The following is a 27,476-nucleotide window of genomic DNA, read 5'->3' on the forward strand; positions in this document are numbered from 1 at the left end:
GCAGGAAACTTACAGCAACATGCAATCCAATAACTCTATGTGTTGATCCATAGAGTATTTATTAATCGACAGAATGGAGAAATCCCAAGAATGAGAGAATAAATATAGTTAACAGAAGAAAAGGCCGCATTGGACACAAGGCAAATTTATGATCTTGTAAATGGAGAAAACGTGGAGATGTAATATTGGGATATTCATGCTCCTAAAAAATTCTTCGCGTGCTCAAGTTGTCCTTGAACCACATTTTTTCTTCAAGTGGTGAGCATGTATAAAACATTCATATTGATCATCATCTAACATGGAAGAAGGATTAAAACCGTCTAACACATGGTTATTCATTGATGTTTAGCTCGCAGGTTAATTCTTTCAGAAATTATCCATATCGATTTTGAAAATATGTTGGATCAAAATGGACCAAACTAAACCAAATGGACCGAAATTGAGCCAGAAGGCTGCCATTGGCACGCATAGGAATCATGGAATTGCTAGGTGCTAGGGGTAAGGCTAGCCCATCTGCTTATACAGGTTGATTCAGCAAATCAATGACAAGGGAAAAATAGGTAATGAAATCTGTGAGGTTTCCGAGGCCTTTGGTGTTTTCATTTTTCAAGGCACACTTTGGTGTCACTCAGGGTCCGTTTGGATAGAACTTATTGCTGAAAACTAAAAACTGAAAACACTGTAGTAAAATAATTTTTAAATGTGTAAATAGTGCTGCGAGACCCACTTTTAATAAAAAATTGCTATAACAAATTTATAACAAATAAGAGGAGGAATTTGTATCAAGTTCCTCTCACTTGAAAATGAAGCAGCGCCCCAAAACCACACAGCTCTTAGCCTCTCAAAACCATGTATTAGCCTCTCTTTTCTAGTTATCCAAGATAAGGCTATAATAAGGAGATACGCATGAACCTTGCTATTCTTCAAATCCCAAGCTACCAATGCACATAGCAATACACGCCTTAAAAGCAACATGTAATAATTTCAAAAACGAAGCTAAGATTTTGATCAGCTATAAAAGCCAATACATGACAGAGAAAACTCAATTTGTCCAACGCCTATTTAAATCTTATTGAAACTTTATCAACCAAATTAATTCATGGTATTCTCACTAACAACATAAATTTTATCATGTAATATTGGCCTGTATAATACTATAAAAATATTGGAGTATGTTTAGTAACTGTTTTTTCCCTTATTTTCTATTTTTAAAAACAATTTTCTATTTTTGAAATTAAAAAACTTGTTTAGCAACTCAAAATGGATAGAAAACAAAAAATATTCTCAAAACTTAATTTGTGAAGAAAATTAAAAACATGCAAAAGGCTGGTTTCAAGTTCAAATTTTTAAAAATCAATGGAAACATGCATTTAATTTAATAAATCTGACTCATTTAATAAGTTAGCATTTGAGTTCAAATCCTAGTAACAACATATTTTAGTATTTTCTATTTTTTTTTTCTTCAAAAAACTATCTTTTTAATTTCAACTAACCAAACATGTTTTTTATTTCAAAAGTACAAGAAAATTTTTTTTTCCCCTTTATATTTCCAAAAACAGGTTTTTGAAAATAAAAAACAAAAACTATTACCGAACATAACAATATTATTTTACTATATTCTTCAGCAAGAGGTCCGAAACATTGGTTCAATTGCAAAACTTTTCTTTTTGGGAGGGATCCAGGAGACCCTACAGAACACTTTCCATAAATTCTTTCTTGTTAAGTATATAATCATCAACACTTATATTACAACCTCTATGTAGTTGAACAATAATGATCTCATGCATTGGATATATGCATCCTTCTCATAATATGTGAATCCCATAGCAAAACTCACACATTGTGATTATATATCTGATGCATAAAAAACCTTGTAGTTAATAGTCATGCTAGGGGCTACACCTAGGCTGCTCTTTTCTTCTGACTCTTTTTTTTGTTATGTGGAGGTATACTTCCTGTGAACATGGTCCTTCACTCTTTTCCACTTTCTTTTAAATTATTTTTTCTAAAGATAGTCCTATAAAAAGCAGTCTGTACCAATCAACTTGTCTGTGATAAAGCAGAAGGTTCATCCTCTTGCCCTTTCTCAATGATTATACTTGATGGTGGACCAAACATACTCAATGCCACCTGCATACCACAAAAGCAAACCATATAATTATTGACCTAACCAACCTAATTGGAAATGTACATGTTTAGCTTAGGGCATGAAAGCAGTAGAGAGTGCAACATGTGCACCATGCAAAATGTTTCCATTATACAATTAGCGCAGTTGCTCCTCTGATACAATAACTAGGACAATCACATTCCCAGCATGCACACATACCAAAAGATGGAGTGAGTTGCTGTCATTTTGCCAGCACTACAACACCTTATACAGTCACAAAGCCCTCTAACCAGAGAGAAGCCATGGCATAACTTAAAAAAATTCAGGTAGTGCGTAACATTGCGGAAAATAACAGATTCAGTAAACTTACTGGTAAAAATACAAGTCCATGCAAGAAACCAATAACGACCAATGCCAGGTACATTTGGAAATAATAAACCTGCAAAACCCACAAAATATATCATACCTCAGCTGATCTGATCAGAAAAACTCTATAAAAGCCAAGAGGAAGAGATCAGAGACCACAAATATTTCTGATCTTGAGAAGAAAAGGACAATTACTCCAACGAGCTTTGTAAGTGTAATTCCACTGCCAAAACAAGCAAAAAGAACAATATAAATTAATCAATATTTGTGATAGCAAACTAAAAACCCATTACCCTTGTGCCTGTAAGTGATTCTAAGGATACCAAAATGTGGAGCCCAAAGAATTGTTATCATCAATACAAAAGAATAATTTGAAGAAATCACAAAACTAAAAATCAATTTAGGAAGGGTCTGCACCGGGTTTCTACATGTTGGTAACTTAGAACCTGTAGACAGAAGGTTAGCAAAAGGATATTTCAATAAAGCAAGTGATCACACTAGTAAAGCTTTTATTCCTATGTATGACAGACAAAAATCAAATTTTCATGTTTGTTGTTCCATGTTTTAATCAAAGTACAATCATATTATACTCAGTCTATGGTTCATGCCGCTATTGCAATTCCAATTTAGAAAAAATCTCGACTTAATGATGAAAGTTCTATCTACCATGTGTTAAGGGTCCCCATGCCTCAAAAGGGAAAAGAGAAGTATAGTCAACCTGAAGACAGAAGCGCCCATGGTACTCAACGCCTTCTTAGCTCGTTGGTTCCTATCGCCATGGCTTAACTGTATAAGAGAAGCATAAGAATTGTAATGAATTAGCAAATTATAAAGAACCAAATCCAAACTTGCCAATAGTCAGTTGGTGCAACAATCACAGTTTGGATAAAAGTAAAAGTTTCCCCAAGCATTATTTAGAAGGGATCCGGGGCACCAAAGTGTAGGACTGTAGGAGGCCAAACACCATCTCTATAAGGATGCAAAGATTCCCACACAACTAAGAGATGCATAATCACCCCACCCAAGAAGCGGTAAATGCCCCTTAAAAGACTTTTTTGTAAATAAGAAAGAGCTTTAGAGAATATTCTGATAAAGCAATTACAGTAAATACTGACCAAGAAGGCATGTGCTATATGCACACAAAACTCGACAGCAATCCCTATTGACATTACAAGATTTACAACAGAGACTGCATTTAGTTGGATATCTAAAATCGCCATTACTCCCTGCAGAAATTAATATGAAAAGTTACTTTTGGAGGAGGATAATCATGAACTTACATTAATCAGAGAAAAGTCAACAGAAAGTTGACATGAAAGCGAACAGTACATAGATGATTAGGATTATCAAAGTACAATGGTATATATTTTTTATAAGGTACAAGGGTATATAGTAACCCAAATGAGAAAAAACACAAATGAAGAATTAGAAAAAATTACCATGAGATCAACAACAATCATTGCCAAAACAAGTAAAATAATCGCGGAACTCCAAATGCTGCATTCAAAAACAAATACAACAGAGAAATAATAGTTTATAATTCTATTCAGAAAGGAAGAGAATCGTGACTTCACTAGTGTGAAATATTAATTAAAGCAAGCAGCTCTAAGGTTGCACTCCAAGAAAACTCATACCTGGATGTGACAACCAAACAAACAATAAATATTGCACCTGTTCCATGATCAAATGAGATATTCAAACAGCAGTTAAAAATCCATTAAATTCAAAATAAATTAATAACTTCATGTCAAAAGCAGGAACTGTAATAATAAATATAGAACCAAAAAAAAATCAACAATGATACGGGTATTAGTATAGCTATCATAGTGAAATATCAACAGAGAGAGGTGCCAGGAAACAGAAACATATTAGTAATTATTTATTTTTGAGGAGAAAATCTTGCATAAACAGACAAACAACACAGAGAAAGGTGCAAGCTGTGTTTCAAGGCACTAACATAGCTACAAAATTATGACCTTTGACATAAAAAGGCTACAGTTGAAAGGTTATGACTTAAAAGCATCAACTATATTAATCAGGGATCATACTGCCTAACATAATTAGAGCATAAAACGAGAAATAATTTTTTTTTACAGAATACGACATATAAGTTTATAATAATCAGGGAAAGAATGAAATCCAACAATGAAAAAAGTACAAATACCCAGAACAACCCTTGACACATGTATGCCTTAAGTCTGTGTGTGTGTGTGTGTGTGTATGTATACAAATTGATTACTACAATTCTCTAGAATACCAACCGAGTGCTATAGAAATGTTGATCAAAGCTATCTTCCATATATCCAGATATTGCTCAAAGAAGATATAGAACACCGAGTATGGGAAGATATTCATCTGCATTAGAGAAAAAATTTCAACGAAGAGGAATAATATCAGAACAATGCATGGATCCACATTAGAGAACCAATTTTACAGGTAACACTCTAGAAAGATCTAAAAGAAAACTAGGTAAAATTTGACACAGCAGCAACAAAGGATGTCAAAACAAGCCATGTTACATACACAAGAAGATAATAGTACTTCTAAAACCCACTTGGCTAATGCAATTCAATAACATGTCTAACATGGCAAGGATACCCAGCTGAAAATAATTTCATAGGCCCATCATAGGTTCCGAAATGGATGTCTAGTCTGAATTGAAATGACAAAAAAAGTAATACATCTACCTTCAATTAAATTCTAGATTTGAAGAAACTTTAGTCAGCAGTTAAAAGAATAAGACTCTAAATAATCATCCAGCCTAGAGGCATGTCTGCAAGGGAACTCAGGGTCACTGGTGGCAGGACAGAAGCAACCAAGAATGATGTTGCATGCATACGTGCCATGATAAATTTTACTACAGGTTTTGAAATTAAATTCAATTTAACTATCAGTATCATTTTTCAGAACAGATAAGACCTTGAAACTAGCTTATATTCACCATTCTACAATTGCAGAAAGATTTACTGCTTGCAGTCCAACACTCACGGTATAACTTGGAAATGTTCAGACATCTAAAAATCTAAAACACCATTCCCAAGGTGACTAACTGCATATGTTAGATGTGATGTTTCATACCCTTACATATGTAGGAAACACATAATCCTAGGGTAGAGTTCTCACAATCTTTTCACATCTCTCTCACTAGCCTTCAATGTCACATGGTATTAGAGAAACAATAAAAACCCAAACCTCAAGTGCTTTTTCTCTCTACCCTCTCAATCCCAGTTTCTAACAGCATACACACAAAACGGAAAAGAAGACATTCTATTCCAATCTCCAAAAGTAAAAATCAATGCTCCTAAAATAGGTTAAAAGGTAAAGCTGCATGGTTGGTTGCAAACCTGTAGAGAACTAGAAATTCTAGAGCTAAACTCCCGTGCAGCTCGCAGTGAATTGACAAAGTCACCCTGAGGAGAATGACAGAAAGATCAAACAAAGGAGGAATGCTCAAAACAGCTCATACTGAGAACTAAAACATAAGAAAAGAGGCTGCCTACTTGTTTGTTAAGTGGGGTGTGATAGGTACGAAATTCTGATGCTCGTATAATGCCACTCTCATAACCTGAAATAGGTTAGAAGCAAACGTGATGTGCCAATCAAGAGGGTTGATGCATTTGCAATAATTTATAATAAAAAAATAAAAAATAAAAAACTTTTAACTTGTAAAGAAAGGCAGTGTGTGTCACTCTCACAGACCATTCAGATCTACACTATTGGTGTAAGCCCCATGACCACCCTTTGCACAATCAGCAGATGGCAGAGCATTAAGGAACCATGGAAGCTTCTCCCTGAATTGCTCTGTATTAGGACGATCACTAACCAAATCTGAGTGGCGGAAGCACTGCAAACAGCATAAAATAATAATTTTTCACCTTTGAACGACTATTATTTGGCATTGCCTTAATTTATCATATAAACAACCCAAAAATTAAATCCCTCCAGTTTAAGTACAGGCAGCTAGTGATGAATTTCTTTGCTGCATGGAGAGGAGGAAAATTACCGTTGTACAGTCTTTGCAAGCTCCACCTAAGCCACAAGGACCTTCATCAGGAGAACAACACTGTGGCTGGAGAAAAAAACATATCTGCCTTAGTAATCTAATAGTGCATCATAATTCAGTAAGCAGCATATAACAAGATTGAATTCAAACTCATACCAGTCAATGGAGAGAAGAACATGTAAAATTACACAAAAATCATGATATAATGCAAGAATGACAATTATAAGCTCACAAATGATAAATTGGGGGGGGGGGGGGGGAAGGAGATAGATGAATAGAATAAAAGCTCATGAGCTACGGAAGAATCTAATAACATTTGGAGAGAGAGAGATGACTAGAATAAAAGTTCATGAGCTAGGGATTGTCTCTACAACACTAATGGTAAACAGAGCCCTTTTGCCTAAAGAAATGGAAGATAGATTTCCACTGAATATAATCAATCTGACATATGCCACAAGCACCAACCTGATCATCAGGTGGACAATAAGAACCATTTAAAAACTTCCGACAACAACCAAAAGCCTCCGGAGATAACCATACAAGAAAGTCATCAAGCCATGATGCTGCTGGCTTAGCAATGTAGGATGACTCTGGTACTAAAGATGCTCTTGATATCTGCAGAAGAGAGAGAGATACGTAAACTAGATTGTCTACAGAGGGGAAAAAATGAACGTTTGGAGTCCTGCATAAAAAGGAAAAATAGAATGCAGAAATATCTAGAGTAGGGAAACATTAATAAATAATATTTGAACAAGTTTTTTTTTTCAAAAATTATCTTGATACATAAAATTTAGTAAGAACATTTAATAAGTAGCTCTTAATAAGAATCTAACATATGTATTGGCATTCAAAGGATGATAATTAACAACAATTTTGCAAAGAAAACCATTATTGAACTACCTCATTCAAAAGAGAGACTGAATCACACTGGCTGATGGAGCATAACTGGTTTGTATGTCTAGATTCCAAGCTGAGTAAGAGAGTCATTGCACATTAGATCAAGCAAGATGTACATAAAAGATGAAACAAGAACATCCGTATTTGCTCTGCATCAAAGATTGGATTTTCTCGACTATATTGAGTAATTTTAAATTCATCCCACTCTTTTTCTGTTATACAATAGATATATATATATATATATATATATATATATATATATATATTCAGAATCCATTTCTAAAGTCACATTTTAAAAAGATCTCATCCATGACTAAGTTTTACAACCCCTGATTTCCTACATGGAATACTTATTATGCCATTTCTTTTATGCATAATCTCTTGTGCATTGCATGTAGCAATCTTCTAGGCCCTGGAAATGATCCAAATCTTGACCAACAAATTAGCTTGAAAGATAATAAGAGCAAAATAGGAAGAAGGTAATAAGACACTGCTTAAAAAGGTACCTGTAATTGTAATCCTTTACGACAAAATACAATGGCGGTCCAATTCTGAGATGCTCAGTGACATTACTGAAATACCCCTGACATGTAAAAGTTTAAGAATAAGAGGCACAGGAGTAGAAGAATTGTCATAAAGGCATGCTCCTCAAAATAGTAGGGAGTCAGGACGACAAACTCAAACCTGAAGGTAAGAATCCCGAGGAAGAACAATCTGCTGCTCCAAACCGGGTTGAATCCTTGTACATAAAGCCTATAATAGTCGAAAGACATGTACAGCATTAGTCATTCAATAATAGGTAGTCAAGAGCAGGAGGCAAAAGAAAACTTCCAGAATGTAAGCGTAACAGTAATTTGAGGAAAGGTAGATCATAAGTGACTTACAATGCTTGCTAAAGTAAAACCAAAAAAGATAGCAATGACAACTAATTTAACTCCCCAGAGTCCAAGAATGGGAGCATGAACCTCCTACAAGAAAATTAATAAACTATATGATGGGATGTTTTTGCAATAAATATCTTTCATAATCTCAATATAAAATATATGTAATCAAAACTTAATTAATAAACAACACATACCCTTACAGCACCAACAACATGATTTTTATTTATAGAACCCAAAAACTTACCTTCATATATCGAGCAAGCAGTCCATCTTTGCTCTCATTAATGCCTACAATTCATTGATTTGATTCTTTCAGAGCTAAAACAAAATAACAAAAGTGGGAATATGAAGATTTGATATAAGTAGAACAAAAAAAAAAAAAAAATATATATATATATATATAATGCAAGCAAGCCTGCACATACCTTCATTAGGTTCAACAGAAGATGAAGTTAGTTTTATGCATGGAAAACAGTCAATCCTGTTATCCTCAGCTCTCAAAAAGTCAAAAACTATCAATGCAACAAATGCAGTAACTTGCAGAAGGAAGTCTAGTAGAACAGCCAAAGCTACAAAAATAAACAAATAAATAGATAAGGGTCAAAGTATTTCAAAAAAAATCCATTAGAATGTAGGAGAAAAATTTTCAACCTGCAAACATGGAGAAGACACGGCAAGCTGGCATAGGAATGAAACTACCAACTGCAAAAGCCAGAATCTCAGAAAAACTGGCCAGTGTTATAGATGGACCAACTTCGACCAGTGCATTACTTATTCGTTCTTCTAAAGGTAACTCCAAGGATTGCCGTTTCACGGCATGTACCAATATACACATGTTATCTACTCCAACCTAGTTCCAGGAAGAAAAGGTGTTATAATTGTCATGGAACAAAGATATCATAAAACAAGCAAAAATAAGCATGCTCATGTACACAAACACATGCAGAGAAATATACAAGCTGGTGGGAAAAATAAATTGTTTGCAAGTATTTTGCATCTGCAACAACAAGACTTTCAGCAACAGCAGCAGCAGATCTTCCAATTCGAAACAAAATGAAGACAAGCTATAGCTCTTGATGATGTAAGTCAGATCAACGAGAGATAGCAGCAGCAGAAAAATAACAAAGAGATGACAAATGCAATCAGCATCAGTCACCTCTCCACTTTTGTTGCAGCTGCTTCTGTACCATTTTTTCTGGACTGCTGCTTATCACTGTCAACCTTAGCAGGTGTTAAAGTGCTGATTCTTTCCTTTTGCAACAAAGATATAGGGGTACCTCAGAATAGGATGGACTAAATAGGGCTTCCATAATGGGAGGGAGGAAGTGGTGAAAGAGAGGGGGAGGGGGGAGGAAAATTATAAGGGATGTAAAACATAAAACAAGGAAGGAAACTCCTACGAGACACAAAGAACATAGAAAGAGCATAGGCCCATACGTATAAGGGCACATGAAACAGCAGTGTTTCTCACCAAATGGCTACAAGTTGGATAGCTTATTCAACTTGTAGTAAACCAGTGGTCCACTAGTTTCAGACATGCTTGTAGGGGTTTGTCTAGTCCTAGACTTAATGACTTACAGAGATCAAGGTTAAACTGATTTCATTAGCATGTATATACTCCTTTTATGTTTTTTGGCAAAGGTCTTGTGGCCTTAGCTCTGAGGCCCTTATTCTCACCAAATGTAGTCCCATAAAGGCCCTTTTCTCTTTTTTATCTAGAGGGTTAGGTATTCTCTCAAGACACAAAAATCCTTTTAAATAAATAATATCCCCCTCAAAATGCAGGAAGCACTATTTCAGGGCATATTAGCTGTGGGAGACTGCCAGAAAATGTTTCACGTGTTCAAGTCACAAACACGGATCTTCCTAGGGAGGTTATATGAGACAGTAGAACAAAAAAGAGGGGGGAAAAAAAAACTAAGGATACTGTATACCATTCTACTTTTATGGCAACGAAGTTGATTTCAGGACAGAACTCCCTTAACAAGACTATCAAAAGAACACTAGCATCCAAAAAAAATTAGAGAAACAACTTACAGCCAAAACTAGAAAAGGGATGACTTCCATGATGATTAACGTGGATTTAACTCCAATCGCACTGAAAAACCCAACAGATCCAAGGACAGAAAGCAGAACAAGCAAAACGCCTGAAAGACCAAGCAACACCTGTAAATCATTACATTAAAAAAAAAAAATGATTAGCCTTCAATCAACATAAGTCTACTCCAAGAAATAACTCATAATCTATAAAAACAACTTATTATAACCGATCTACATGGCACTGACATAAACAAACACATGCAGGATGTATGTATTTGTAGATATGTACCTACTAGTCGCTATCCATGCAATGCATGAAAAGTTTATTGAGAGATATTTATAAGTGATACATATTTAAAATATATCAAAGCCAAGTCATAGAATTTTAAGAAAGGATGCAACGTAATTAGATTATAATGTTTTTTAGAAAGGACCAAATATTAACTTAATTATAATGTGTGGTATTGAGTTAATTTATTCCAATAACACAAAGAGTTCTAATTGATTGAACTGACATGTAACAAAAACCAAATTAAAAATATGTTTTATAATGACAATATTAAAAAAATATGGGCTTTCAAAAGCTTATGTGACAGTAAAATAATTCAAAACATGGAGGACCACAATGAGGTCAAACTGATATCAGCAGCAGCAGCAGTACTATCACAATAATTATAACTGAACTTCAAAGACAATAAGTAATTAGCCAAACTCTATTGCTTCTATAATGCACACAAAAAGACATGGAATAATTGCAAACACAAATACACCCACTAGTATATAAACATACAAAAATCAGATTAAGAACAACTTAGGCCAAGTTTAAAAGTATACCTTGGATGAGATGTAGAAGGAAGATAAATGAGGTGCATCTCCCAAGGTCACTGATATGTAAGCAAACATTACAAGATAGCTTATCTGATACAAAGTTGGACAAGAAAGGGAAAAAGAAATTAACAGAAAATCACTTGATTACAAATGGTCAATATTATAATGACAACCAACTAATTAACTTCATAAATACAAAAACACATTGTATAAATTATTCTCCCCAACCACTTGACCAACATGATATTACCAATCATGTCATTACTTACTATTATTGTTATAACATCTGCAGTACTTTCTCTTTTCAGTTCTTCCTCGATTGAGCTTTCAGATGAAAATGAAAGAGTAAGATTGCTAGACTGAATCATTGGGAGCAGCTCCTCCTGTCAAATTGTGTTAAATTTTTTAACATGCAATCAACCAATTCAAGAAGATGTAAGAAGCAGCCACTCAATCATACAAAAGACAACTTGACCTATACAAAATATACATGTATGCACCTTTATTAGAGCCTACTATTATAGAGGATACTTGGAGTGTAGATATGACTACATGCACAGGAGAACGCAGTTTGCACAATTAAAATTTCAAAAATTATTTAAATAAATAAACGAATGACAGAACCAATCAATTTTAGTGCACAAAAATGTTTTGCGGATAAATAAAATAAATGAGAATAAAAACACTAGAGATACAGAACGCACGTTTAACTTTATTTTCTTAGTAATTATTTGTCCATCAGTGCCTTAAGCATCAACATCGATTGAATGCTAAAAATTGAACATTCTAAAGCCTACATCCTAAAAATTGAACATTCTAAAGCCTACATCCTAATACAGACGACAAATATGTGTGAAACCAGTAAATAGCAGTGTGACAAGAACTTTTTCTAGGTCAGATGGGAGACCCTAAAAAATATTAGAACTGCAGATTAAAATTCCTACTTAGATAAATGCTACTCAACTCAGCCATAATCCCAATTAAACTAAGGTCAACTTTATGAATAAGCATCCACTAAGGTCGGATCCTTACTTTGGATAATTTAATGCTAAAGGGCCGCCCTTTGGCTAATAGTTGTTGTATGTGTTGCTATGATAGGTAATCGGTTAACCACCTTCTTCTTCATTGTCCTGTTACCCACTCCCTTTGGTCTTCTATGCTTCAGGCCTTTGGTATTCTTTGGGTGATGCCAGGTTCGGTGGCGGGTTTGTTATCTTGCTGGCATCAGTGGATTGGAAAACACAACTCGGACATTTGGAACTTGGTTCCGGGGAGCTTAATGTGGACTGTGTGGTTGGAACGAAATCGTCGATCCTTTGAGGACAAAGGGAAGACGTTGGATAAGTTAAAGCTTTTATGCCATCGTAGTCTTTTTGAGCGGTCTCGGTGTTGGGATTTCACTGATCACTCTTCTCTCTTTGAGTTTTTGTCCTCCCTTAGCTTAGTTTCCTGATTTCTCTATGTTTGTTGTGTTGTTTGTTCCTTTTTCTGCATGCTGCTCATCATCATGAACTTCTTGTATTCCTCTTTTTTCTATCTTTTAAAAAAATTTCCTGATTATCTATTAAAAAAATGATGGTGAACACAAGTAAAAGCAACAAACAACATCAAAGAAAAAAAAGACTCAAGAGACAATTCTAAGAGAAGAAAGAAACTCAGTGATAGAAGAACAATTCGAAGAACCCCAACACCTAGAACAATCAAAAAGAGTTCTCTGGCATAAAGCTTGTAGCTAAACCAACGATTTCTCAAAAGCCTCAAAAGAGCGCCGATTTCTTTCCGTCCAAACAATCCACATCAAACAGCCAAGAACTATATTCCATATATCCAAATTAAATTTCCTCAGCCAATGGTTCCAACAGAACATCAAGCTTTCCACAGAATGAGCTCCAGAACAATGGATGAGGGGATGATCCACAGATTTCTCATTACAGCAGCACATACAATACCGATTCACCAAAGAGAGACCCTTAAGAATGAGATTATCCAAGATAAGGATCCGAAATGAACTGTTGTCCACAAAAAAAAGGCCACCTTTTTAGGAACCTTAACTTTTCCCAAATACCCTTTCATGGAAAACTAGAGATAGAAGCACCCCAAATCTTATTGTAATAGGACAAAATATCAAACTTGCCATTCCCATTAAGGCACCAGTGGGGACTATCACACCCAACACCCCTAGGGATCCGAGATTGAATGAAGGCAGTTTCTAATTCCCTATCATAGAAGTCCCTATAAAATCTCAAATTCCAACTTCTATCATTTCCACCCTCCTTATAGCACAAAACATTAGAAATGCAAGCATCCTTGTCACTTGAATAGGCATATAACTGAGAATAGAGCATTTTAAACAAGTTATTCCCAACCCACCTGTCATGCCAAAAAAGAATACAAGAGCCATCACCCCCCACTAGGGCCAAATGTTTGGAAAAGCTCTCCCATCCTTCATTAATACCACAACCATGGGCCATTCTGCAGACTTTAGTATTCCACCCCCCTTGACCCTCTCCATACTTAATGGCTACAACCCTCCACCAAAGATAGGTGCCTTCTTGTCCAAACCTCCATAATTATTTCCCTAATAGGGCTTGATTGAAATATACAAACTTCTAAATCCCCAAGCCACCCGTCTTTAAAGGTGAGCACACCTTCTCCCAAGCCACCAAAGGATATTTGAAACACTCCTCTGAAGACCCCCATAAAAAATTTCTCTGAATACATTCCAACCTATCAGCCACAACTACAGAGATGGTAAATAAGGATAGATAGTATGTAGGAAGACTTAAGAGGGTACTCTTCAACAAAGTAAGTCTCCCATCCTTAGATAAATAGAGAAGCTTCCAACCTGAGATTTTTCTCCATCTTCTCCAAAATAGGATTCCAAATGGATGTTGTCTTAAACGGAGTACCCAATGGCATTCCCAAGTATTTCATAGGCAAACTACCCACCCTACAACGAAGAATATTAGCCAAGGCACCAATGTTACCAACCTCCCCAACCGGGACAATCTCACTCTTCCCCACATTAACTTTCAAACTAGTAAAAGCTTGGAAACAAGACAAAGCCAACCTAATGGACAACAGTTGCTCTCTAGAAGCATCACAGTACAAAATGGTATCATCTACAAACAACAAGTGTGATATGCGTACCCCAATAGAGTTAGTTGGTCCCACATGAAAACCACAAAGAAGACCACTCTCCTCAGTTTTCTTCAAAATCCAACTTAACACTTCCATATCATTTGAAAAAAAAAAAAAAAAAAAGATGAGACAATGGATCACCTTGTCTCAACCCAAAACTATCCTGCCGGGGAATTTTATTCTGTAATTCTGTCCAACCTAAAACTATTTTATTTGTTACCTCCCTATTTGATATATACTTCTTCACTACGTCTCTCTATTGAATACTCCTCTTTATATAGAAAATTTGATATCTACAATTCACTAAGTTGGAGAGAAAGCCTCTATTAAATAAAGTGTATCACTACAAACAAATTGAAGCAGTGCCATAGTAGCATGGGAATCCAATAACACATAATGTCAAGGAGGTTAAAGATATAGAATTGCAACATATGGGAATAACATATCAAGTAACGCATAAAATCTACATGACAAACACAAGCAATACAAAATAGTTAATAAACATTCAACAAGGGAATGTGCAGTACACAAACCTTCACTAGCTGTATGAAAGCTTTTTCCCAAGCCACTGCTTTCCCATTCTCATTGCCTACTTCATCGATTGCATTATTAACAGGGTAGGTAACAACAAATGCAGAAGCCTGAAATTGGTACATCATCATAGGATTAGAACATACTCAGATATCCAAGAACAGATTGAATATTTTACCTCTGAATAATTGCTCCCAGAAAATCCTCCTAAGGCAGTAATTGGATCAAGTGGAGCCTTAAATGCACTCATGCATGTGTCTGCAGTAGTATAATGCTGACAGCAGGAAGATACAGGAAATTCAGGTTAATATATACAAGCAGCAAAAATCAAAACAGTTGTGTAACAATAACAATGACAAAACTCCAGGTGTGCTCCAAATGAAGTATTTAACTCTCTAACCCATGAACCAAAAATGTTGAAATTTTTTAAAAAATCATATGACTCAAATTGCTAACTACACCAAGCAACAGCTAGCACCTTTCCTACTGAGTACTAAAAGTCTCCTTCACTTTCTCAAAAGTCAACACACACAGAGGAATCCAGACATTAGGAATTGCTAGAAAATGATTTTAAAGAAACATAGTTAGTCCACATTCCCTAAAATCCTAGAACGATAAAATGTGGACACAGGAAGATCAGCATGGAGAAACAAATGATCAAGAAATGAAGGTGTTCAGGAAAAGATTATAAATTTTGGTGTCAAACACTTCCAAAGGAATTGGTGAGCTTCTCCTCTCACCATGTTGGATTTCCACTTATTTTCATGTATGCCTAGTCTACTTGCATGGTATAGAGATTTAGATTTATTTTCACATAGAACCCTCAAAACCAATAAGCTGTAAGAGCTTACTCCTGCAAAGATCAATAACTAGGCCTGTGTCACCCTTAAGACAGAAACCTTAGAGCATTCCAAAACAGTCTTTCATTCCACCATAAAAAATTTAAGAATTCTTCTGCATTACTAAGTCCTTGCTATGTCTGAATCATTTCTTTCATCCTATGTATAGCTTTAGTTAGTTTTATTTAACATTATTGTGTGATTCAATATAAGCAATAAATTTGAATTAACAAAGGCTAGAGCATCAATTTGTTTTCAGTGCTGCTCTCTTGTCCTCCATCTTTTCTCTTCAGATCTTCCTTGTTTTTTTCTTCCAAAAGCCTCAAAACAAAATAAGCAATTGCAACTCTGGCCTGAAGCAAGGCCAAATACATATTTGACAATTCCTCAAGGAACCATCTATCATTTCCACATACAAGTGTTAGATAATGGTTAAATGATTAGATTCCCCATTTCCTAACAACTTGAGCTTTTGGGATAAGTAATAATTTACCATAGTGTCAAAGCAGGAATTAGTGCTAAGGAAGGGGATAATAACACCAATTTTTTTCACAAAATGGCTAATTCCCATAGACGGTCCAATCTCTTAAGGACCTTGGAGGTGGATGGGATGGTTTTTGAAGAGGCTTCCGAGGTAACTTATCAAGTTGTTCAATTTTATAAAAATTTGTACAAGGAGACTGAGGAGTGGAGGCCTTTTGTGGAGGGTATGGAAGTTGATCGTATCGAGATCAGGGAGAGGGTTTGGCTTGAAAGGAAGTTTGAGAGAGAGGAGATTCTTCAAGTTGTTAGGGGTTTGGAAGGGGACAAAGCTCCAGGTCCGGATGGGTTTACTATGGCATTCTATCATCATTGCTGGAGGATAGTGAAGAAAGATGTCCTAGCGGTCTTTGAAGAGTTTTTCCATCATTGCAAGTTTGAAAAATCCCTTAATGCGACCTTCATTGCTTTAATTCCTAAAAAGAATGATGCCTCCAATATTAGAGATTTTCGTCCTATCAGCTTGGTGGGGAGTGTGTACAAGATCTTGGCTAAGGTCTTGGCAAATCGCTTGAGAGTGGTTTTAGATTAGTTGATTTCTGAGAATCAGAACAGCTTTGTGGGTGGGAGACAAATCCTTGACTCGATTCTCATTGCGAATGAGTGTGTGGATAGTCATGGGAAGAGTAGGGTTCCTGGAGTCATTTGTAAGCTCGATATGGAGAAAGCCTACGACCATGTGAATTGGGAGGCTTTGTTGTATCTGCTGAATAGGATGGGTTTTGGAGTGAAGTGGTGTAAGTGGATACGTTCTTGTATATCCACTGTTCAGTTCTCTGTTTTGGTTAATGGGTCTCAGCTGATTTCTTTGGTAGTTCTAGGGGTTTAAGACAAGGAGATCCGCTATCTCCTATGTTGTTTTTGATCTTGATGGAGGTGTTTAGTAGGATGTTAAGGAGAATGGAGGGAGCTGGCTTGATTCGTGGATTTAATCTTGGGGGCAGGAGGGATGGTGGGGAACGTGTTTCACATTTCTTATTTGCAGATGATACCATCCTCTTTTGTGATGCAGATGTGGAGCAAATTCTTCACATTCGGTTGTTGCTCCTTAGTTTTCAGGCGATAACGGGTTTGAAGGTCAATGTGCATAAGAGCGAAATGGTTCCTATAGGGGAGGTTGGGGATGTGCATGCTCTGGCTGATATCTTGGGCTGTAGAGTTGGTTCTTTACCTATGTTGTATCTTGGCATGCCGCTGGGGGCTCCTCACAATTCCCCTTTAATTTGGAATACAATTTTGGAAAATATTAAGCGGAAATCATCTGGGTGGAAGAAGTTGTACTTGTCTAAGAGGGGTCGTTTGATGTTTCTCAAGAGTACGCTTTCTATTCTTCCGACTTACTTTCTATCGTTATTCACTATTCCTACTCATGTGGCTAATAAAATTGAAAAGTTGCAAAGGGATTTCCTTTGGGGAGAGAGCAAGATTCATTTGGTTGGTTGGGACAAAGTTTGTGCGCCTATAGTCAATGGTGGCTTAGGGATTAGGAAACTCACTACCTTTAATAAGGCTTTGTTGGGGAAATGGTTGTGGCGGTTTGGAAATGAAGAGGGTCGGCTATGGAGGCGGGTTGTAGCTTCAAAATATGGGGAAGATTGGGGGGGATGGACCTCAAAGCTAGGTAGGGGAGCTCATGGGTGTGGTTTGTGGAGAAGTATCCGCATGGGTTGAGAGGATTTCAGCAAAAATTGTCAGTTTGTGGTTGGATTGGGGAACAGGGTGAGGTTTTGGCAGGATGGGTGGCATGGGGATCAACCTTTTCAATTGACTTTTCCAAGGTTGTTTGGCATCGCCATTGTGAAGGAGGCTTCTGTTGAAGCTTCTTTGCAAAGGCAGGGGGCGGAGGATAGAAGATTTTGGAATGTTCGGTTTAGTAGATTTTTTAATGATTGGGAGATGGATGAAGGGCTGCGGTTTCTTCGTATGTTGGGTGCTATAACCCCTCCTATGGATGTTGGAGATCGGATGAGATGGAAATTGAAGTCTAATGGAGCTTTTGACATCCGATCGTACTACAACAAATTGAGAAATTCTCCTTCTACTATCTTTCCTTGGAAAGCTATTTGGAGAGCAAAGGCCCCAAGGCGAGTTTCTTTTTTTGTTTGGTGTGTAGCTTGGAATAAGATTCTAACGGGAGACAATCTGAGATTGAGGAGATTGGATTTTGTGGATTGGTGCATTATGTGCCGTCATAGTGGAGAGACGGTAGATCACCTTCTCCTTCATTGTGAAATGGCCTACCGGTTATGGAGCTTTGTTTTTCTAACTTTTGGCTTGGCCTGGGCTATGCCTAGATCGATTCTTGAAATGCTTTTTGGTTGGTGGAATTGGTTGGGGAAGCATTCATCTCAGATCTGGAATTTAGTCCCGCTTTGCATCCTTTGGTGTATTTGGAAGGAGCGTAACCAGAGGACTTTTGAGGATTTGGATAGCTCTAGTGACCAGTTGCTTGTTTTTTTTAGTGGGACTCTCTTTGATTGGTCGTGCGCGTGGGGACTCACGTCTAGTGATTCCCTCCCTTCTTTTCTTTGCTCCCTTTTCCTTTTCTAATTTTCTTGTTGTCTTTGTTTCTCTTTGTTTTCTTTTTCTTGTATCTCCTAGGTTGCTCTGTGTTTTTTCAGGCATAGAGTAACCCTTCGTATATATATCATTCTTACTTATCAAAAAAAAATAATGGTTAAATGTTTAAATTCATCATTGCCTAACGGTTAAGCTTTTGAGACAAGTAATGATTTATCAACATGGACCATTTAAATACATACATTTAGAGATATTGAGTATATATTAGTTCCCATCCAAAAAGAAAAAAATTTACAGTTCCCTGACATAACATGTAACATGCATATATATCAAGCATCAACAAACAAAAATCCATCTAAGTTATATAGTTTAGGTGGCTATAAAGATTACCTGAAAACAATATTCTGCATGTTGTACTCCTCCAAAGGTGTCATAATTTTCGGGATCCATTTTATAATACTATTAGAAAGAAAAAGGGGTAAGAAAAACAGAAATGTAACAAGTGGAATGTAAAAAAATGTGACTTTAACATTTCTGCTTAAAAATTTATTTCTAAAATCATGATCTCGCCCAAAAAAGCTAAAGGCGTACTCAAAAAATATTCTGCATGCTGCACTCCTCCAAAGTTGTCTTAATTTTCAGGATCCATTTTATAGTACTTTTTTTTATAGGTAAATAGGGGGAGGGGGGCTGGTGGGGTTCAAACCCCAGTACCCAAGGGGAAAACTAATGTTTGAAAAGTAAACAGTGCGACTTTAACATATCAGCTAAAAAATTTATTTCTAAAATCATGATCTCACCACACAGCCCAAAAAAAAAAAAAACTGAAAGGTGTTGACTCAAAGTTTGCTCAAAGGCAAAGAACAACCACCCCACACCACCCCCCCAGAGTGGGAAAAATCCCACCAGCTGCACCAGATACAAAATACTATAAATGAAAAGAGAACATGAGAAAACCTGCAGAATACTTTGAGTGGCACAATCCTGGCCAAGAGGCTTCAGGCAAATGTCAGTTAAAGATACCATTGAGCCTGAATAGTTGGCAGAAATTCCATCAACCTGTTAAAATCAAGCAATGAATAGGAGGATTATCAACTATACTATACAAATCAGATCAAGAAAACTGGGATTTAAAGAATAGCAAAAGCACGCAATTCTGTATTCATGTAAGATGATTCAATTTACACATATTTAGATGGAATCAAAAAGCAGCACCAACACTCAAGAATACCTTCTCCTGTACTTCAAAGAGTAACTGAATATTATCCTCCGTAACAATACTAGGTGACTTGCCATGCTTTGGATCAGGCATGGTCGCTATTATAAGCTGAAACATATACGAACACAAAATTTTTATCAAGTATTTCATATAAAATTACAGAAGGATATCCCCATTTTATATCATGAAAAAGATTAAGAATATTTTTTTTTTGTTACGTGCAAGCAATTTAGCGTCAACACAAGAAACTCAATTCAACTAGGCATTAACCCCAAATAAGTCAAGACAAATCCTTTTTCAGAACTAAACTCTTTTCAGCCCAAAAAAATATATATCTCAGGGCATTGTGAGATCAAGGAAGGGTAAACTGACCAAACAAGTTTTCCTCTAGAATCCCCAAAGAAAAACAAACATATGAAAACGTTTTTTTTTAATCATTTTATTGGTAAATGGTAAGTTACACATGCAGCCAATGAGTCTTTGAACTCACGACCTCACCCTCCACCTAGAATTTATAACTGGAGGTGGCACCAGTTGAGCTAGAGCACATTGGTAAACCTGAACATGTAGCAATTGTTTATGAAGCTCTGACTGAAGAAGCCACCAAGCTCGTGGTAAAGCTTGTTGGCAACCTTCTATAGGCCTGGTTTTGACACCCATCATCACTGGCTAACTCACTTCATTTTTTGACCAAAACCTTGTAATGATATTCTCACTAGGAACCCATGAAAAAAAAATTATTAAAATACATAAAAAAGCAGGTGGGTCCAGAAAGGAGATCTCTCTCTCTCTCTCTCTCTAAGAAATAAGAGAACATAAACATTAGTGACCACATACTAAAAATCTCAAAAGATCACAGATAAAAAAAGCAAAACATTAGAACAAAATTGAGACCTGTTCAATTCTGTAGAAGGGAGCAAGGTGACTGTCGAAAAATTGCTTCTCTTCTGCTGCCTTACTACCACGACCAACCCATAACTACAGGGAACAGAAAATTTTATCATACAAATTAAAAAACAGGGATACAGAAAAGATCAATTCTCACCAGATTCAGGAATACATAATTATCTAACAAGCTAACTAAATCTTCATATGTTATAAGACTAAAACCATCATTAGACAAATCTGAATTAAACCAATATTTGCTTCTTCAGAGCACCAAAGCAAGCATGACATTACGATTATGAAGTCCCAAGGTATCAAAGCCTAGAAAAAGCCTGACCCTACTTGAATGGATCGCTTCCCTATTTTCAAATACATTTGTCAATACATCATCCCCATTCTCTCCTGGATTATAACCTTTGGTTCTAAAATATATGTGTGTGTGTGTGTGTGTGTGTGTGTACGTATATGTATCATGACAATCCTGCAATATAGTGGTTGTTGGCATATAATGCAACTCCAGTAGTAAAGTCCAAAGCTATGAATGTATAAACAAATAATGGTCCATTGTTGAGATATCAAAGAAGCAATAACCCCTAAAGAGGCTAAAAAAAAGCCCAAGTTAAAGATGAATCATTACACTGATTGTGATCATATAGACCACTGAACAGGCATCAGACAGAAAATAACATGCAGAATAAACAGGACTGGAAGCATAGCTTCAAATGAAGAAAGGTAGAAAAGTCTTTGCACCAATAATATCAACAAATTGTGTTGTAAAGAAAATTTCTCTTTTTCTATGTCTACTAAAAGATGTAGACTTGAGACTTTTTTTAAGCCTAAAGGCCAAAATTTTATCCTAATTAATTTACAATTAAATTACAGTGAAACACACAATATATAGACCCATGGTATCAATTTACTTGAAGGTAGTTGGAGTCATGAAGACAAACTCTTCTGCAAGCTATGTAATAATAGAGATGACAACAAGATACCTTCTCTGGTCGGGTCTCCACCTGGAAACGAAATAGACCTAAACAAAGCAGGAGAACAATTGCCACTGAGGAACAGAGCACAAGAGTGGGATTTCTGGCAACCCAAATTCCATATCTCCTGGAAGCAGCATAAAAAGTGATTCAGGGAACATATTTTTGTATGTGCTATTAGCAATGGTAGAGCTGCAGACCCCGACATACACTGTATATATGCTAGAAGCAATAATAGAGCAGCTAACCTGTAAAAGCTTGACATATACCCTTGAACCACAGAAATATGAACCCCATTTGATGCTTGAGGAACCATGTCTTGCACCTAATTATCAATTTATATAAGGAAGCTATAAAGAAACCTAGAGAAATATTTGCATAGAATGTAAATAACAGAATCACGAGTTTACACAGTATCCAAAATAAAACAACCAACTAATGAGAAATGTAGAAGCAGAAGTCAAATAATTTCCTAAAGAAATAAACAACTTTAAATGAAGAAAAACAAAAGAGTTATTGGATATGTTTTGCAAGGCTTATGTTTTAGTAACTTATTTGCTTAAAGGTAAGCTAGCCAACCATGCACTAAAGATAGAATACAGGAAAATATTTCAAACAAAGAATAACAGACTACATGGAAAATAAATAAATAAATAAATAATAGACCCATGTGCAAACTCAAAATTCCACAGGATAACATCAATAAATTGATTTTAACAGCCAACAATTGAACATAATATGATGTAAAATGCAAGGGATCAAGTTTAGTACTATATAGTTTAATGCTGAAATCGAAACACCATATGATACTGAACATAACAGCCACCATAATAGAAAGGGGATGGATGGATCACTGGAGTACTGGACATATCATAAAAGTAATTCAAATCTACCTCTGAAAGAAGCTTTCCATCTTTTCGCAGGTTGACAACATCAATTTCACTATTGTCTGCAACATTCAACAATGGTTCCATGCTAGATGGACGATTCCTTCTTTCTCTTGTCTGATGAAACAAACCCCATCCAAGGAATGCAGAAACTAAAACAATATACAGGATCACTAGTGAAATTTCAACACATGTAACCTGCAAGTATCAACAAACAGCATCCAAGTCCATGCAATTATTTGATTATCAAAATGTGAAATCTTGGCCATCCTATGAACCAATATAAAAGGAAAGAAAAAAAATCAAAGAAAAGGAATCAATCTATACTGCATCTACCTTTAGTGATCCAATTCTAACTGAGCAGGAATCTTTTTTGGGTGGAGAAGGAGGTTCTGAACTGGAGCACGCAGGAGATGAAGGGCAATCACCACAAGAGCAACCCAGTGAAGTGTCACCACACAAATATGTAGACACATTCATTAGCTCCATTTTAGATGACTCTGGAACTATCGACTTAAAACCAATGGCATAAGGTGAACCAGGAAAACCAGGGGGTGCTTTCTGGCCAATAAATGCAAACCATTCTGGCAAAAATAATTGGGATTATACACATTAAAACTTGGAGAAATTTTATAATAACAAAGGAAAACAAAGATGAAAATTCTAATTTGTACATGACACTTGACCAGAATATAATCAGCAAAACTTACTGTACCTCAGTTTTATGTACAGAAACAAGAACAATACAAAATTTGAACGCCCTCATGGACACATTCTTTCAACTAACAAGGATGCCGAGGGTTTTATTTAATTTTGATAATACAAGTGTTTGAACTTCAAAGAAGTTGCTAATGTGGTCATGGGTCAAAGTTATTGATGCTTAATCACTATATATAGTAGGACTCGTGTTTCCTATAAGTATTGAAGTGACTGCACAAGATCTGGACTGCCCACACATGATAGTCCTTGTATATATTATCAAGTCTAACAGTTTCATTTCATCACCCTCGTATAGCCAGGTCAAAACCAGTGTAATTTATTATTATTTTTAAATTTAATAATTTTTTTCTTAAAAAAATGTGTGCTTCACTTCAATCAGGCGAGCGCTTGCACTTTACAGTTTGCACTTTGTGCCTAGTCTCCAAGAGGCCTTTATGCTTAAGTGCACCCTGCGCTTTTACCAACACTGGTCAAAGCTAGCATATGGCTTGGGCAAGCACAATGATCCTTACTTTACAATAATAGCTGAACCCCACCCATGACCACCTCTCACAGAGTAGTAAAAACTAAAAACACAGTTACAAATTACTAACTAGTCTCCTACACATGTCCATCTTTGTAAACTAGCCTACACCATTTCTATGTATTTGTCATTCCTGTAAACCCAAGATCTAAACTCCCTGCCTTAGAACAACATAGGAATCACCCCTACTTGATAGTAATAGCGCAACTCAACTATGTCTAGATTAAGAAAAAACATCTCAAGCTCTAGTACAACCATATAGGAAAAGCTTAAAACAAATAGATACTACAAACCAGATCATTAGTAACTGCAAACTAAATTCAGATGGTAACTGTATTCATTGCATTCTTTGCAAGATAGTATGTCACCTTTGAAATTTCTAGCACCAGCACCAATAAAGTCTATGGCCCGTGTGTTCATTGTGCCAAACTTTACCTCCTTGCAAGAGTTATAAAGCTCTTCACCAAAAGAATCAGTTACATAGAAGTCAATGCCATCCACGGTCATGTTGCCATTAAGCTGAAGCAAAAATTGATTGTAATACTAACCATGAGCAGAATATGTACATGTAGTTCACATACGCTGGATATATCACATGAAAGTTTGTAATAATAATTACAAGATAAACTTAAAACTAGTAAATCAAGTTCTTGTTTCGTAAATTAAAAGCATGTATAACATGATAATAGGATCAGGAAGCAAGGGCATGACTTCATAACACAATGACACTGGGTATGTTGACATGCATTACTGGGTATTACAGAACTCATTAGTAGTTGATAAAATGAGCCCAACCTGCCACATACAGTATTGTTGAGTTATGGCAGCATAGTCAACTTACATGACATCAACAAAGGAATGTGATTTTCACAGAAAAGTGATTTACAATCATATAGCAGAAATTATATCAGGCCTCACTCCCAAGTTCAGAGAAGATGTCCCACTGAAATTTTAATTCAGGTGGTGGTTGTCCTCTAAAGAGATTTAGGGGTGGGAGATGGTGGGGTTGGAGACCAACCAAACCTTTTATAAGGCTAGAATCATCCCAACAAAGCCTTATATCCAACAATATAAAGGGAAATTTTAAGCCTGTAAGTGTACAATATGTTTGTAAGAATTTTATTGGGGAGGGGGGGAAGTCTCCTACAAGTAGTGTTTCTAAAATGGTGCAAAAAAGCTCTGAATAGAATTTATAAGCATGTCTAACCTCAGCAATAGAAGTAACATTGATGAATAGACTCTGATTTGGAGAGCATGAAAGCTCACAGAAAAGATTCAAGAAGTTCCTCAAGCATGCCGGACAGCCCACAAGAAATGGTATTGCCTGCAATAGATTGAATTCATTTCAATTAAAGAGTACACAAATGTCATCAATGGAAAAAATGTTTTGTAAGGCAGATATAAATACAAATAGAGATGTGTGCTATGCTCTTAGCTAATCAAGTCTCATTCTAAGTCCTCACTATAACCATTTAGCATGGCGCACACACCATTAAACATACAATTGAAAAAAAAAAAAAAAAACCTCAAAGAATAATACTAAGAGATTATATTGAATAAAGAGAAATTTCAGACAGATGTTGGACTATATGATACTCAACGTTGAAATAGATTATGATGAAAGAAGAAATTTCACTCTAGGAGGATATCATAAAGAAGAAAACCTATACATATAAAAAGCACCTATAGAAGCAAAGAGATTGACTAACCTTGATGCAGAAGCAAGAGACTCAAACTATACCTTTAAAAAAAAGTAATTTTAAGAGTCAACTAAACTAATCCCTAAAGATATTTTTATTTCCATTTAAAAAGCCTTCTATGATAGCAATATTACAGATTAGATCAACTTAACATGTTAATCTAGAAATAAGTAGAAGAACACAACTTCCACTTCCACCCCTCATATGGTAATTACATAAAAGTGCTGGTTGGTCATTGGTTCGCAGGGATAAGATCATTGTACTTACAAATATACAATAATGAATATCAATAATCAAATTCAATTTCATATCAATTTAATATATACATATACATACATCCATGTGTGTATGTACATGTTTTTCTGTGGTGAGGTCTTACTTGTTGAACTTGTGCCCGTAGTGTGTCAAATTGGGTCTCTGTACAACACACATTTCCACTTATTGTTGGACACAAGCTTTGAATTTTGGCAGAAAGCAACTCATCAGGCTGCAAGCATAGAAATGAGTTGTTACATCCATGAATGAAGCATATCATATATTCATATGTATATGTTAGAAATTACTTTCAAGGAAAATAGAGAGGAAAAGAGATTCCTCACTCCTGATGAGGATGTCACATGGACTAGCTAGGAGTTATATTATATACCTTCACAGATGGGGAGCCATAAGGACAGTTCAAAACTTTCCCATCACTGCGTTCTCCACATATATCATACATTGCACAGTATTCTTCAGAATGTCTTTCCCTGACCACCAGACCAGAGCAATGTTATTCTTGTGTTAGAGAACGAGGAGGCTATTTCAAACTTAAAGTCAAACTCAGCAGTTACACAGAAATATCTTATAAATATTATCATCCATATGTGAGCTTCTGATTAAAGTTGCCTTACCCAGATTTTACTTCCAAAATCGAAAGAACACCCGTATCCACCTTCTCAGCACTCAGCAAAGAAGTAAACAAAATCACCTAGGAGAACAAAAATTACCCACTTAATAACAATTTTTAAGTATACAACATAAGCCAGCTACATTATGCACTATAACACATTAAGCAGAAATTTCAAAACTGAGTGCATTAGATCGTGAAAGTATTCCTACATGCTCAACCATTAGCCATTATCCAATCACACAAATGGTTCTCCATTTTCTTCAAGTACATTCACATCACAATTATTAGCAAAGTTTCAAACTTTCAATTCAACAACGCATACAGTATAATCAACCACTCTCCTTAACAAAAATTAAACAATAACAAAACAAACTAAGTTAACCCATCACAGAATTCAGCCACCCCAGATGATCAAAAATAAAAATAAAAAACCAAACAAAAAATAAAGAACCAACCCTTTATCCAATACTTCCTGTTAAACCCATTAAAGTTCAAAGAATCCTAGAGCTGTTCTTTCATCAAACTCCTTCTTTTTTAGGAAAAGTAAAGCAAAACATACATTCTAAATTATCAAACAAAAAGCCATCCATAAACAAAATAAAATAAAAAAAAAGGAACAAAGAGAAGGGAGATGAAATTCTTGCCTGGAATAAAGTAATAGCAAGTAGAAATCCTAAAGAAGAAGCCATAATTCTTTGTATTTTTTTTCCTTTTTTTAACAGTGTATGAGAAAAAAAAAAACAGAGAGCTCTTCACTGTACTGAATGATATAAAACAGAGTAAAGGTGGGAAAAAACTAAAAATTAGCAACGGGAGAGAAACGTATGAGAGAGGAGCAAGTGGGTTAACTGTTTCTGGGTATTACAATGCAATTGGGTTTGCTTGGAGATTTAGCCAAAAATGAGAGAGAGTGAGAGAGAGAGAGAGAGTCAAAGTCTGAAAGACAAAGACAGAGAGAGTGAAATGCTTTGTTT

The 27,476-nt window shown here is 35.8% G+C and overlaps 1 protein-coding gene across 1 annotated transcript; it reads right to left on the reverse strand.

The window, feature by feature from the left end:
• Positions 1-1,586: 1,586 nt before the first annotated feature.
• Positions 1,587-27,476, reverse strand: LOC142643424 (uncharacterized). The gene is made up of 39 exons (XM_075818040.1): positions 27,147-27,476; positions 26,504-26,580; positions 26,260-26,359; positions 25,993-26,100; positions 25,121-25,237; positions 24,282-24,432; positions 23,007-23,254; positions 22,677-22,868; positions 22,032-22,108; positions 21,793-21,910; positions 20,810-20,893; positions 19,928-20,023; positions 19,654-19,755; positions 19,087-19,155; positions 14,976-15,071; positions 14,800-14,907; positions 11,395-11,508; positions 11,132-11,215; positions 10,295-10,423; positions 8,909-9,107; positions 8,683-8,826; positions 8,502-8,545; positions 8,258-8,341; positions 8,058-8,126; positions 7,880-7,956; positions 7,377-7,446; positions 6,942-7,091; positions 6,477-6,542; positions 6,173-6,317; positions 5,974-6,038; positions 5,818-5,883; positions 4,735-4,828; positions 4,108-4,144; positions 3,913-3,970; positions 3,589-3,699; positions 3,192-3,259; positions 2,630-2,696; positions 2,478-2,546; positions 1,587-2,130 (listed from the first exon to the last, which is right to left on the reverse strand). Exons 1-39 carry the CDS (start codon positions 27,189-27,191, stop codon positions 2,041-2,043), a joined length of 3,888 nt encoding a protein of 1,295 aa, XP_075674155.1. The 5' UTR covers positions 27,192-27,476; the 3' UTR covers positions 1,587-2,040.

Source organism: Castanea sativa, chromosome 7, assembly GCF_040712315.1.
Source record: "Castanea sativa cultivar Marrone di Chiusa Pesio chromosome 7, ASM4071231v1".
NCBI lineage: Eukaryota > Viridiplantae > Streptophyta > Magnoliopsida > Fagales > Fagaceae > Castanea > Castanea sativa.